At 34.2% G+C, this 14,434-nt stretch overlaps 2 protein-coding genes across 2 annotated transcripts in view; both read left to right on the top strand.

Moving 5' to 3' along the window:
- Positions 1-4,465: 4,465 nt before the first annotated feature.
- Positions 4,466-4,951, top strand: LOC123663608. Its single transcript, XM_045598279.1, has one exon. The coding sequence runs from the start codon at positions 4,466-4,468 to the stop codon at positions 4,949-4,951; it is 486 nt and encodes a 161-aa protein (XP_045454235.1).
- A 9,332-nt stretch (positions 4,952-14,283) lies between these two features.
- The window catches only part of LOC123663607 (fatty acid synthase-like), a 39,692-nt gene continuing 39,541 nt past the window's right edge, over positions 14,284-14,434 (top strand). The window contains exon 1 of the mRNA XM_045598278.1: positions 14,284-14,430. Within this exon, the coding sequence (XP_045454234.1) occupies positions 14,284-14,430 (147 nt within the window). The remainder of the gene's footprint in view (positions 14,431-14,434) is intronic.

Below are 14,434 nucleotides of genomic sequence, written 5' to 3'. Positions count from 1 at the left end.
ATAATATTAGTAGGGATAAATTGTGTAATGCCATGCCATATAAGGCATATGTTGATAGTAAAAGTTTTGTGGAAAAAGTTTTTATTTAAGTTTTTTACTTTTAATTTATTTTTATTCCCACTTAACTAACAATAAGGCATTATATTGATTGATAATATATTGAAACGTGATGTTACTTAGTAAACCCGTACCCACCCCTTGTCATACAATGTCAGAATCAGTCGAATGAACGTTTGTGATTGGTCAATTTTCTATTGCTTTAAGTTTTTAACCCACTTCCAAAAAAGGAGGAAGTTACTCAATTCGACCGTATATATATATTTTATTTTATGTATGTTCAGGGATAACTCCGTCGTTTATGAACCGATTTTGATTATTCTTTTTTTGTTGGAAAGGAGATATCCCTAGTTTGGTACCATGATAATGAAACCAGGATCTGATGATAGGATCCCAGAGAAATCGAGGGAAACTCTCGAAAATCCGCATAACTTTTTACTGGGTGTACCGATTTTGATAATTTTTAATTTTATCGAAAGCCGATGTTTATCATGTGGTCACATTTAAATTTCATCCAGATCTGATTACAATTTTTGCACTAATCTCTGATAATGCGTATTTACTTGACTATATTTTCGTCTACCTACGTTGTATTACTTGTCGATATAATTGAAGTCGGATTTTCTTCGTTTGCGTGCAAAAACAATTATAATATATCATAAAATGAACACAAAGTTAATTTACATATATAATATACAAGCGAGAGGCGACGACGACGGACAGTTGCTAGTTACTGAATTACAAAGATAGAAAAATTAAAATATGTTGCTTAAATAATGTGGTTACTAAATAACGCGATAAAAAGTAGCCTATGTTCATCAGGAATAATGTCGGCTTCTAATGGTAAAAGAATTTTTCAAATAGGTCCAGTAGTTTCGGAGCCTATTCGAAACAAACAAACAAACAAATCTTTCCTATTTATAATATTAGTATAGATTAAGTTGAGTTACTGAATAAATAGTAAATATACTGCAAGTAACGTAAATAAGTTTTTAAATAAAACTTGTATTAAAGAAATGGTTATTGTAAGTTGTAATTGTTAAAATTTATACAAATAAATAAAATTGGAGTGTCTGTTTGTAATATTAAATAACTGTTTTTTTTTACTAAATCCCTATGTACGGAACATATACCAAAATAACATTTTTTACAATTTTTGTCTGTCTATCTGTCTGTCTGTCTGTTTGTTCCGGTTAATTTCTGAAACGGCTGGGCCGATTTTGACGGGGTTTCACTGGCAGATAGCTGATGTAATAACGAGTAACTTAGGCTACTTACAACAATAACTTTTTTGTTAAATTCCACTCGGACGAAGTCGCAGGCACAGCTAGTAGTTAATAAAAATGTTGACAGACGCGGAATGCGAATTTATTGAAGTTTAGTTGTGTCGCTTGACAGCGCTTTTAGCTGTGGATATATATGTGTAGGTATGATAGTATACCGGCATTTACTGCAGGCACCGATATTAACAGCAAACACTAAGTAATGTTTTGATTTTATAGTTTCGTTGTTTTATTGATTCGCTTCGAACATTCCATTTTTAAATATAACAGTTATCATTCTTACGGGGTACAATCCAGTCGCATGTCCACACACATACTTTTTTATTTTATACTATAATCTCCCGCCTCGGCTTCGTACGGGTATTCAACAAAAACTTCATTATATTTTTTCTCCTAAATTTTTTGATGATATAATATAGCCTATGTCACCCGCGGACAGTGTAGCTTTCCAATGGTGAAAGAAATTTTCAAATCGGTTCAGTAGTTTCGGAGCCTATTCAATGCAAACAAACAAACAATCAATTCTTTCCTCTTTGTAATATTAGTATCGGCTCCAAAAAAACAAATTCTGAAAAAAAGGCGTATATATATGAATATCATACCTCCACTATGCTCACTGCCGCTAATATTAACCATATCCACAAAGCGAATCTTCTTAGATTCATTTTCAAAGTGATATCGAACAGCTAGATATGAGATCAAAATACCAGCGTAACAAACACTGCTCAATAATTCCATTTCTCTTCAAATTATACACCGAAACACACATCAGAGTGGATAGCATCACGTAATATTGATAAGTGATTGTACAAAGACTTGCTGACACGAATACGACCGCACAAGATGGCTGATGCTGCACTTCGTATTACGAACGTGTTTATTCAACTTTTGAAGTCAGTAAAAATGTTGCGAACTCAAAACGGCTAGTATGTTTCCGTACGTGGCGATTGTCGCTTTTGTGATGGTTAGTGTTATTTTTATTTGTACGATGTACGCAACGAATTTTAGATAGATTTTTCAATTAGTCACCGATATTAATAGTAAAGTTTGAATTGAAACGAGTTTCCGGTTATTGAACAGTGATCGAATTTAAATGTGATAATCACAAATGAAATTTCACTTAAAAATTTTTTCGATAAAAATGAAAATAATTTAAATTTTGAACGTTTTGTTTATTTATATTGTTATTTATTCATATTTTTTGAAATGTTGGTAAGATCTTAATTGATTTCCAGGTGGAGTTGGCGACATGTGCTCCCTCTCCACTGCGAGTTACAATCGACTGTGGTTCTAACGAGGTGCGTTTTTTTATTTACATATTTTACCGATTTGTCTAAATATAAGTACATTAATCTTTATATTATAAGTACCTATAGTCGCAGTTATCTATATGTATTATCAATACGTAAAGCAAAAACTTTCTATCCCTTTTTACGAAATAGCGCGGACGGAGGAGTATGAAATTTCGCACACTTATAGTTTATAGAGAGAAGGAGTACAGAATGCTAATATCTTCTAAAAAATATGTATTAAAATACATTAAATAATAAAAAAAAATTACACCCTACCATGTATTTGAAACACACATACATATATACGCTTTTGTTAATTGTTAAAGTCTGTGGTCAAATTATGGTCGACTTGCGACCATTGGCCGACTAGTAAATGTAATTATAGGTACCTACGTACTTTATATCGCTTCAGCCTGTAATATCTCACTACTGGGCATAGGCCTCTTTCCCCAGGTAGAGAGGATGTAGGAGAAAGATCAGAGCTTAATCCACCACGCTGCTCCAATGCGGGTTGGCGGATATATTCCCTACTATGAGTAACGATCGCTATCAGGTGTACTTGATAACAACCGGGACCGGGGTACTTTGTATAAATTGACTAAACTTACACTGATCGAGTAATGTATTGTAGACTAAAAATAAATAAACTATATTTAATTGAATACAAACTAAGTGAAACGACGATTCACACGTGGTTTCGAAGCCTTTTTGAAGAAAAAGATGTTTTTGATTTTGATAGGTAATGTTATGTATCGTAAAGGTCAATTTCACTTGTTAATTACGATTTTTATTCAAACTTTTCATTCTTCCACGACTAATAGAAAATATAAATTATAAAAATTAAAAAATAAATGCCTCAAACTCAAAGGCCCACACCGGGACTTTTACCTGTGTCGGGGGTCCAGATACACACACAATACACAAGCACAAGCTACTTTGTGGCTACGGTACTCAAGAATATAGCCCTCCTCTCTCTTTCCGTGGGTGTCGTAAGAGGCGACTAAGGGATAACACAGTTCCGCTACCACCTTGGAACTTAAAAAGCCGCCCGGTGGCGGGATAACCATCCAACTGCTGGCTTTGAAATACACAGGCCGAAGACGTGCAGCGGCGTCTTCGATGCGACAAAGCCAGTACTGCGGTCACCAACCCGCCTGCCCAGCGTGGTGACTATGGGCAAAGCACATGAGTTCACGTTATTTTTGGCGTAAACTTGTGGAGGCCTATGTCCAGCAGTGGACTGTATAGGATTATTTTATTACTGCATGTTAAATGTATATTAATGCATAAAGATGAAGATTAGTATTGTCGTGTTTCTTTGTTGGCGCAGTTGTTAGTGACTCTGCTTTCCACTACAAGATTGTGGGTTCGATTACTGTCTCAAGTAGAATAGGTTATAGGTATATACGGATTATGTTTGTATACGTTAGGCGTTAATTTTGAACCTAACAAGCGTTCTGGTGCAGTGGTGCGTGTAGGCGTCTAAACACCGGCGGTTTGATTCCCGCTCGGGGTGGATATTTGTATTTGTACAAATGTCTTTTCGATTTGGACGTTTGTCCTTGTGCAACTCCCCCCCGTACCTGGGAGAGCAAGTTATAACGTCGGTTCCTATTTTCTCATTAATACCTGACAGCGATTGTATCTTATACTAGGGAAAATATCCAAAAACCCACACTTGAGCAGCGTTGTAGATTAAACAGCGATCCTTCTCCTACATGGAGAAAGAGCCCTATGCCCAGCTGTGGGATATTACAGGCTGAATCATAATCCTAAAGAATAAGAAAGTAGACTTGTAATAACCATCAATTTTGTTTTCAGGATACCGAACAAATGTCAAACTCAAGGTCATCTGAACTATTTAGAAGTAGTTCGAGATTCGACGTTGATTCATTTTGTAATTTGATCCAAAATGCGATACCTCAAGTGGTTGAAGATGGGAAGATTATTGTCGAACCAGACCTGGATCAAGACGGTTTCAGCGACACTATAGCACCAGTAGCCATCGCCCCACCCAGTGGCTTCATATCGAAATTACCATTTCAAAAATTAAAGCCTCCGAGACTAAGAACGCCAACGTTGAACGCACCAAAATTGAAACCTTTACACGGAGCTTCAAGACCACCCAAAATAGGATCGCCGATGAAGTTCTCCAAATTTAGGTTCGAAGAGGAATCTAGTGCGGAGAAATTGGAAAAGTTTAAAAAAGGAGTGCAGAATATGCTGCATTTCGTGAAAGTTTTGGGCAAAATAGATCAGTATGTATCGGAGAGGATGAGAATCATTGTTGACCAATTATCAAGGACATTCGCCGATTGATTTGATTTGTGCTTGTTTCGTCGGTTGCGGGTTATCTGACGTATAGCAGTAACCAAGAGATAGAAGTTTGTCGCAAATTTTTATTTTTCATTAACAACCTGCGATTTATGTGCCGGATGCAATTTGTGAATCTAATTTTAGTGTAGTTTAGAAAAATAATGGCCTATTTTACTTCCTACTGATAAAGCTAAGATTGGCTTAGATGTGAAACAAACTTTAGTCACTTTCTGTTGTTAGTCATAAGAAGAGTTAGTTGCTATAGCTATTTAGACTTGTAAATAATAAATCCATGAAATAGTAACTTAGTAAACTGTAGGATATTTCCTGAAATAAGGTATTAGTGATTCATAAGTAAACGAGAGTGATGTGGAGGGTACTATGTAAAATTTAAACGTTATTTATATGAATAGGAACTAATATGTCTTTTAACAAAGATCAAATAAGCTGAAAAGTTACTTTTAATTATTATGACGTAACTGAGACAAATAACTATCACACGATAATGTAACAATACAGCTTTCTACGTTTTTTGAATACTTCTTTATAATTATTTATATTGACGAATTCCGTATTCATACTAAAAATAGATTTTTAATAAGCACTATCACGTGAAATATATTTTTTAAAATAATTGATAATCACAATTGTAGGACAAGATTTAGTATTATATTATTTAAGTTTATCAATTTACTTGTATCATATATCAATAAAAATGTTTTTTAATAAATGAAAATGTATACGTATCATTTTACCGGGTTACGGTAGTAAAGAATATAGCCACACCCCTCTTCGCGTGGGTGTCGTAAGAGGCGACTAAGGGATAACAAAAGTTCCACTACCACCTTGGGACTTAGCCGACTGATGGCGGGATAACCATCCAACTGCTAAAAAAAAAATTAATAAATAATGTCTATATGTCTGTGCACTATACGTTTTCCTGGTCGTTTGTGCTTGTGTACTTATTGCATATGTTTCCGGGCCTCCGACACAGAAGAAAATCCTACTGGGGCCGTTGCGTGTGAAGGTTTAATAAATATTTATTAATATTAATTGTTTGTTGCTGGGCAAGGCCTTCTATTCTGTATAGAAACAGTTGTTTTAAGTTATTCCACCATTCTGTTCGACTGCGGTCGGCGGATAGTTTTCTCATTGCGAGTAATGTATGTTTTCACGTATTTATGATAACGCTCGGGATAAATGATTCTACGTGCTCTCGGTAGGCGGAGAAAACTACAAGGACTATGCACTCAGATCAAAAACATATATTTGTACTAGTATTATAAAGCTGAAGAGTTTGTTTGTTTGTTCGAACGCGCTAATCTCAGGAACAACTGGTCCGATTTGAAAAATTATTTTACTGTTAGATAGCACATTTATCGAGAAAGGCTATGATAATCACGCTAAGACCAATAGAAGTGGATTACCAATGAAGAATGTTTCGAAATCCGAGTTTATTTTCCTTTTGAGAGCTTCCGCTGCGTGCGCTGCAGTTTCGCAAAATTCATGTATGACAGAATTGTTCCTATTCCACGCGGACGAAGTCGCGGCCAGAAGCTAGTACAAATATATGTCCCTACCGGAAATCCAACCTAAAATCGCTAGCATTACTACACGAAATACTCAAATGTTGCCCTACTGACATTCTGACAGCAGCACTAAGCGTTCCGTGTTTTGATCGCGTTGAGTAAAATCACACTTACTTCCGTCTCCATTTTGAATTTCCACGTTTAAATTATTGTTGTAGCAATGCTGATGGAAAAATTATTCTCATAATGAATAAGACAAGAAAATTGAATTCGATGTACTTGTTCGGAAGCTACGCGCGGACATTTCGGCGATTTATTTTTAGTACCTGGGTGACCGAGCTTAGCGCGGTATTTTTAGTTAATCGTGTTTTTTTTTGGAAATGATATTTAAATACGAATTACATAATGATAAAATATGAATAATATTTTTCTGTTTTACCGACATAATAATAAAAAATATGAACTGGCTATTTAAATAAAAAATAACGAGTGCAATTAGAAAGGAAATTTGAGGACTTGAACCGTGGTATTTTTGGTCGATTGCGACCGGCCGATTTCCCACTTGAGCTATTACTAACTTATTGACATTTGCGAAATTTACCTTCATATTCTAGCGATATTGTAGCCATTTTTCTATTGCCTAAAAACAGGGATAAAACGACATTTTCTAAAAATGAATCCTAGCTAGATTTATTTATCTCCCCCGAAATCCCCTGCATACTAAATTTCATGAAAATCGCTGGAGCCGTTTCCGAGATTCAGATAAAGAATTGTTCGTTTATTAGTACAAGATTCGTAACAATTATAATCATTACTTCAGATGATACTTAACTGGCGCATTAATCCTAATAAAACAAAGTTGCAAGGAGCGAAGTCACTTGTAATATTCCGCAATAAGCAACATTTAAAATTAATACGTGGAAATAATAAATATATTACTATGACGGTATCATTAATATAGTTCAAAAAATCAATATAATCTTCACCTCTATAAAATTATAATATTATTTATAAAAGTTCACAAAAATTTAAACCATCATAACAATAGTGCGCATACATTAAAATCATTTGAAAACAATATAATTAATTATTGAAAGGTGAACAAATAAAATTAATTATTCAAATTTTATTATTCTCATTGTATTTGTTTTGACAATAATTAACTAATATACAGTTGAAATCAGGCCACATGAATATGTACATAAACATTTTAACTACAATAGTTATACAAACAAGTGAGAAACAGATACTAAATTATCTGTTCGCATTGCAGATTGTTTGTGTAAATACATTTTTTATTTATTTATTTATGTATTTTTTCACAAAACACATTATAACGCATCGTTAAATTTAAGAAGCGTGCATTTTAAAAGCACACAATAATAAAGTGTCCTTATTTATTTTAAAATTCTTGTAATACTTAACTTTTATCTTTCGTTATTAATCAATTGGTAATAATTATTATATGACTGGATGTCACTTCACCCGCTTAATATATAATATTAGATACATCGCTTCAGCCTGTAATATCCCACTACTGGGCATAGGCCTCTTTCCCCGTGTAGGAGAAGGATCAGAGCATAATCCACCACGCTGCTCCAATGCGGGTTGGCGGACATATTCCCTACTATGAGTAACGATCGCTATCAGGTGTACATGATAAAAACCGGGACCGACGGCTTAACGTGCTCTCCGAGGCACGGTGGGGAGACCCACAAGGTCTGCACAAACACCCAGACCACGGCAAACACCTGTATGGCCAATACAAATGTTATAATAAATATAGATACATATATTATAATAAATAAATAAAAAATGTTATAATAATATAGATACATATATTATAATAAATACTTAAATAAATAATATATTAAATTTACTTATACTTATATATATAAATATAAGCGGGTGGAGGAATACGCCCCGGCAGGGAGGTCAAACGGCCTGGGGTTAGGGCTGTAGGCTGAGAAATCGGCGGACAATCCTAGTTGAGTCAACTAACACCGTCTTCTGCATCCTGGTTGCGAGCGAACCGTCCCGGATCTCCAGTTGCCTCAGATGGTTATAAATTATAAATGTGAATATAAGTTTGTTTGTTACGCTTTACGCGAAAACTACTTAACCGATCATCATGAAATTTTGTACACAATTCTTGGAGGTATTAGAAGTAACATAGGATGCTTTTTATTAAAAATTTTTTTTTTTTTTTAATGTCACTAGGTCGGCAAACAAGCGTACGGCTCACCTGATGGTAAGCGATTGCCGTAGCTTATAGACGCCTGCAACATCAGAAGCATCGCAAGCGCGTTGCCGACCCAATCCCCAATCCCCCCAGGAGCTCTGGTCACCTTACTTACCAACAGGAACACAATCTGCTTGAAAACAGTATTATTTTGCTGTGATCCTCTGTAAGGTCGAGGTACTACCCCAGTCGGGCTGCTCCATATTTTGAGCAGGAAATTCCTGCTGAATTCAATGCGAGCGAAGCCGTGGGTAAAAGCTAGTAAGTAATATTATTTAGTTTGTCATTTTACAGACTATTATAATACCGATAGTTTAAAAATAAAAGAAAACAAAAATAAAAAAAAAAATTGTATAAGACATACATACAGAGGTACGCACAGCAGGAATTTTTTCTTCAGTTTCTAGGGCGTATGTGGACTTACTTAGGTAATAAATATACTTAAAATACGATATACAAGGCGACAATTCTGGTGTAGTAGCGCGTGTGCCGTGTAGGCACCTAAACACCGGTAGTTGCGGTTCGATACCCGCTCTGGATGTATATTTGCATTTGTACAAATATTTTTTTTCGGTCTGGTTGTTGTAAAGTTTGTACATACATTACAGCCTATACGGTCCACTGCTGGACATAGGCCTCCACAAGTTTACGCCAAAAATAACGTGAACTCATGTGTTTTGCCATAGTCACCACGCTGGGCAGGCGGGTTGGTGACCGCAGGACTGGCTTTGTCGCACCGAAGACGCTGCTGCCCGTCTTCGCCCTGTGTATTTCAAAGCCAGCAGTTGGATGGTTATCCCGCCATCGGTCGGCTTCTTAAGTTCCAAGGTGGTTGTGGAACCTTGTTATCCCTTAGTCGCCTCTTACGACACCCACGGGAAGAGAAGGGGTGGCTAAATTCTTTAGTGCCGTAGCCACACAGCACAAGTAAAGTTTGTAATGATGTTATAATTATATTAAATTTAAATAAAAAAAACGAGTGTGCTTTAGACCACGTGATTAAAGTAAAACATCTTTAGCTCCATCTAACTTACATATCGCTCTCAACTTCCGTCCGCCTCGTCCGATCACACTTTTCGTAACTCGTCACGCATTCATCAACTTAATCCCAAAGTCAAGCGTGCGTAAAAAAGTTTTGCTTAAAAAGTAATCAACTTTCGTCCCCTCAGAGGCCGAAACCTCTATTGCATAAAATACACAATCTCTGTAACTTTAATTAATAATTACCATTTGTTGTCAGTTACATAAAGAATATATTCGTTGAACTCTAAACTATCGGCTAATGAATCATAACAGTCGAATTAATGTTCAAAACAAAAAGTGTTTTGGAATTTATAGTTTGTACGTGTTTACTGGTTCATAATACTAAATAATACTGTTCATTGCACGCCATTAAAAGAAATAACAAATTAAATAAACATAATTGTGTTTGCTAGCAAAAGAAAAAAAAATCGATTTCCATTACAAAAGTAGTTATCAGACCTCGATTAAATTTAAATGACCACAAGACAAGCATCAGCTATCGATTAAAACAATAAACATTAAAATTATTTCATAACAATATATTGTCACTGGTTATAGCTCGCTACGTTAATAATAGCGTTACGTAACCTCCATCTCCTCTCTGAAGTCGGTTAAAAAATAAAAGGACCTATAATTGGTTTTGGCACCAAGTAAATTCTATATTAAAATACGAATCAATAAGATCAAGAGATTTTCCATTAACACCGTAATACTCAAGGTTACTTCATGGAATCCCTTGGTCCACGCAATCGGACGCCTTTGATAAGTCACAGAATATACTAACAGCATTTTGTGACCTTTCCCACGCGTCATATGCATGCTTGAGAATTGTCACGTCAGCATCTGTCTCTGTCATCTGTCATCATCTCAACTATACTGTTTATTGTGAAAAATAATGCCTTTTAAAGTTTTGCCGTTAAAAGTTTTATAATATTGTTTTACATAATCTAAAAAAAGGTTTCTTGCTTCTATTGCTTCATACAGTTACAGCTTGTACAACCTACATCGATTCTTCAAACGCCTTCAGAGGCCAAGTCACTAAATTTGAAGTTCCCATCTTTATCTAAAATTTTCAATTTGAAAATGTTATAAAATATATTCCAAATTAACTTAAAAACTGAATTATTAAGCACATCTAGATCCCGTGCCATCATATCTTTTTAAAATATTTTTTGCGCTACAATATCCTTGAAACAATTTGTTTTCTTTACCACATGCGACTATTCACGGAATAATATTGATGTTCCCTTCAAGAGAGACGTTTAGACCAGATTGATCGGAAGTTAAAACAGTTATAACAGATTTATTGTGAATTTCAATATTACTAAATACGTTATCTATACAAGTAGAAGATGTCTTAGTGACTTGAGTTGGTTGGCAATATTTTTGTATTAAGAAAATGAATTAAACAAATGATTTAAACTACTTCCAATCATTATTTCCTTTAAGATATCTACATTTAAATTACCTCTCACTAATACATATTTAGTAACTAAATAACTTTTTAAGAATGTCTTCCATAATTGTCTCAAAAACTGTAAATCGCCCACTAAGGGCCGCTATACACAAAGCATTATGTGTAACGCTGTAATTCCACACATTGACACATGACAACTCTACAGTACGCTCGACAAACAGTGCTGCAAATTACAGTATCATTACGTGATTTATAAGCCATTTCATTACGCACCAATACTAGTGAACCTCCACGAATAGCATTCTCTCTTATGAACGAACTTAGCAAACTAAAATTTGAAATATTAAATATCTTATAACTTGTCAGCCAATCAGCCTCAGATAATACGTGAAGTCTCAGTTAGAGCAATAGACGCAGTGTTGTACCATTCATTATTTTCATTTGAAAGTCAAACATATTTTTTTGATTTGTGATTGATATAAGAATTAAAATTATATGACTGTGTTATTACACATAGTGCCTATGAAATCAAATATATAAAATTCTTGTGTCGCAGTGTTTTTAGTTAAACTCCTCCGAAACGGCTTGACCGATTCTGATCTCTCTCTCAATTTTTTTGTGCATATTTTGTAGGTCTGAGAATCAAACAACATTTATTTTTCATCCCCCTAAATATTAAGGGTAGTCCACCCCAATTTTTTTTTAATTTTTACATAAATTATTTATTTTTTATTTTATTATGATTTGGCGTTAAAAATACATACAACCGTAAATTTTCAACCTTCTACCACCTACCCCTATTTTTAAATAGCGTTTAGCGCGTTTGGCGGCAAGACAACGTTTGCCGAGTCAGCTAGTAAATAAATAAATAAAAATACATTATTTATAATTTCCTGTCAACTTATTGTCACCCTAGTTTTGATTGAATTTGAATAGGAAAGAATGATAGGTTAAGTAATAAATTAGCAAGAATTAAAATCCTAACTTAATACTAATGATTAAAATTTATGCACAAATAGTTTATATATATAAGGGATGATGTAGAACGTTACGTTACTTTGTTGTTACGTTAGTTGTGCAAGGAGAAGACGTGTTTCGTATAAGTTAATAATTATATTTATAAAGTTTATTCGACAAAGCGTCTTCTGTTATAGGTACGTTACTATTTATTGTCTATAAAACTGAAAATGCTTAGCGTGTGTCAGAAGTAGATATTAAAAATAATAAAAAAAAAATGTCAAAAAAGCTGTTGTAATGTATCCGAAACGTCGGGCATCTAAAATATTTAATAAATCGCGATGAAATCCGAAAAAGTAATTTCATTATAAAAAAAAAATAATCATAATTAAAGTTTTAAATATATTTTTTAAATAAAAAGTAGCAATAAATAAATTTGTTTAAAAAAACCACTTCATAAACTAACAAACAAACAGAGTTAAATTGAAAAACACAGAGTTAAATCCAACTGCTGGCTTTGAAATACACAGGCCGAAGACGGACAGCAGCATCTTCGGTGCGACAAAGCCAGCCCTGCGGTCACCAACCTGCCTCCCCAGCGTGGTGACTATGGGTAACACACATGAGTTCACGCCATTTTTGGTGCGAACTTGTGGAGGCCTATGTCCAGTAGTGGACTGCGATAGGCTTACGAGCTATATCTAATAATGCGTATTTACTTGACTGTTTTTTCGTCGACTTTATTACTCGTTGATGTAATTGAAACCGATTTTTTTTTTCGTTTGCGAGCAAATACAAATAATATACTTTTAAATTAATCCTTAACATAGCTACAATTTAAAGATTTTATGTTTTTAAAAATAATTGCAAAACAAATTTATTTATGATAGGGGGTTTGGATAGGCCTGATAATGACAAAGGTTAAGGAGAAGCAAGGGCCTAAATAATGTAACATTATTTAATTTTAATTTTATTAATTATTAATATTCAGTCCTTTATGCTTGCTTATTAATAATTAATACGATTTCCTATCAATCTTAATAATTAATTATAAAAAATAAATTAATTACTAGATTGCATAAAATTTTACACATCTATATTAATACAGCTAGTTAGCTGACCCGGCGAACTTCGTATCGCCTAACACAAACTTTATCGTATGGTATTAAAGTTCAAATTGACTTTTAAGTATTATCACAAATCTTTTGTATGGGAGTATAGAAAAGTGTTGTTTTTAGACTTTTTCAGGAAATTTAATTATTTTTTTTTAGAATTTTTCTCTCCGTAAGAACCATCCTCGTACTTCAAGGAATATTTTAAAAAAAGAATTAGCGAAATCGGTCCAACCGTTCTCGAGTTTTGCGCTTAGCAACACATTCAGCGACTCATTTTTATATTATAGATAATTGTGTTTGCAGGCGAACGAAGAAAAACCGACTTCAATTACATCGATAAGTAATACAACGTAGGTAGACAAAAAACAGTCAAATAAATACGCATTATCAAAGATTACTCAAAAAGTTGTTATCAGATCTCGATGAAATTTAAATGTGACCACATGATACTTAGTATCATGTGGTCACATTTAAATTTCATCGAGATTTATCGGCTTTCGATAAAATTAAAAATCATTAAAATCGGTACACCCAGTAAAAAGCTATGCGGATTTTCGAGAGTTTCCCTCGATTTCTCTGGGATCTCATCATCAGATCCTGGTTTCCTTATCATGGTACCAAACTAAGGATATCTCCTTTTTAACAAAAAAATAATTATCAAAATCGGTTCATAAACGACAGAGTTATCCCCGAACACATATAAAAAAAAAAAAAACGAATGTTGCTAAGCGGATAACCCGAGAATGGCTCAACCAATCTGGCTAATTTATTTTTTCAAATTCATATGCTATACCCGAATACCGAATACCTAAAAAAACTGCATTTTAATCATAAATGATCAATTTAACAATCAAAATCCATTAGGAGTCGTTGTTAAAAATAGAAACAAGTGTAACGTCATTCATTGATAAACACACAGTCAGAATAACAGTAGTCAGAGAGAGAAAAGATTAGATTAGATTTAGATTAGCTATTGTGGCTATTAGCCTATATTGGTTTAATCGATATTATTTTAAATATATACATATAATAACAATGTATTTTTTTTAGATATGGAATCGATAACGAAAACCTTTGCTGAAACACCAGACGTCGACATGGGCACCATATCCGGGGATAAGGTTGTGATTTCGGGTATGGCGGGGCTGTACCCGGAGTCCCATAACGTTAAGGAACTCTCAGATATTCTTTACAACAAGGTAC

The sequence above is a fragment of the Melitaea cinxia genome, chromosome 20 (genome assembly GCF_905220565.1).
Source record: "Melitaea cinxia chromosome 20, ilMelCinx1.1, whole genome shotgun sequence".
NCBI lineage: Eukaryota > Metazoa > Arthropoda > Insecta > Lepidoptera > Nymphalidae > Melitaea > Melitaea cinxia.
Note: the sequence above shows the minus strand (reverse complement) of the source record. Positions and strands in the feature narration are given on the sequence as shown.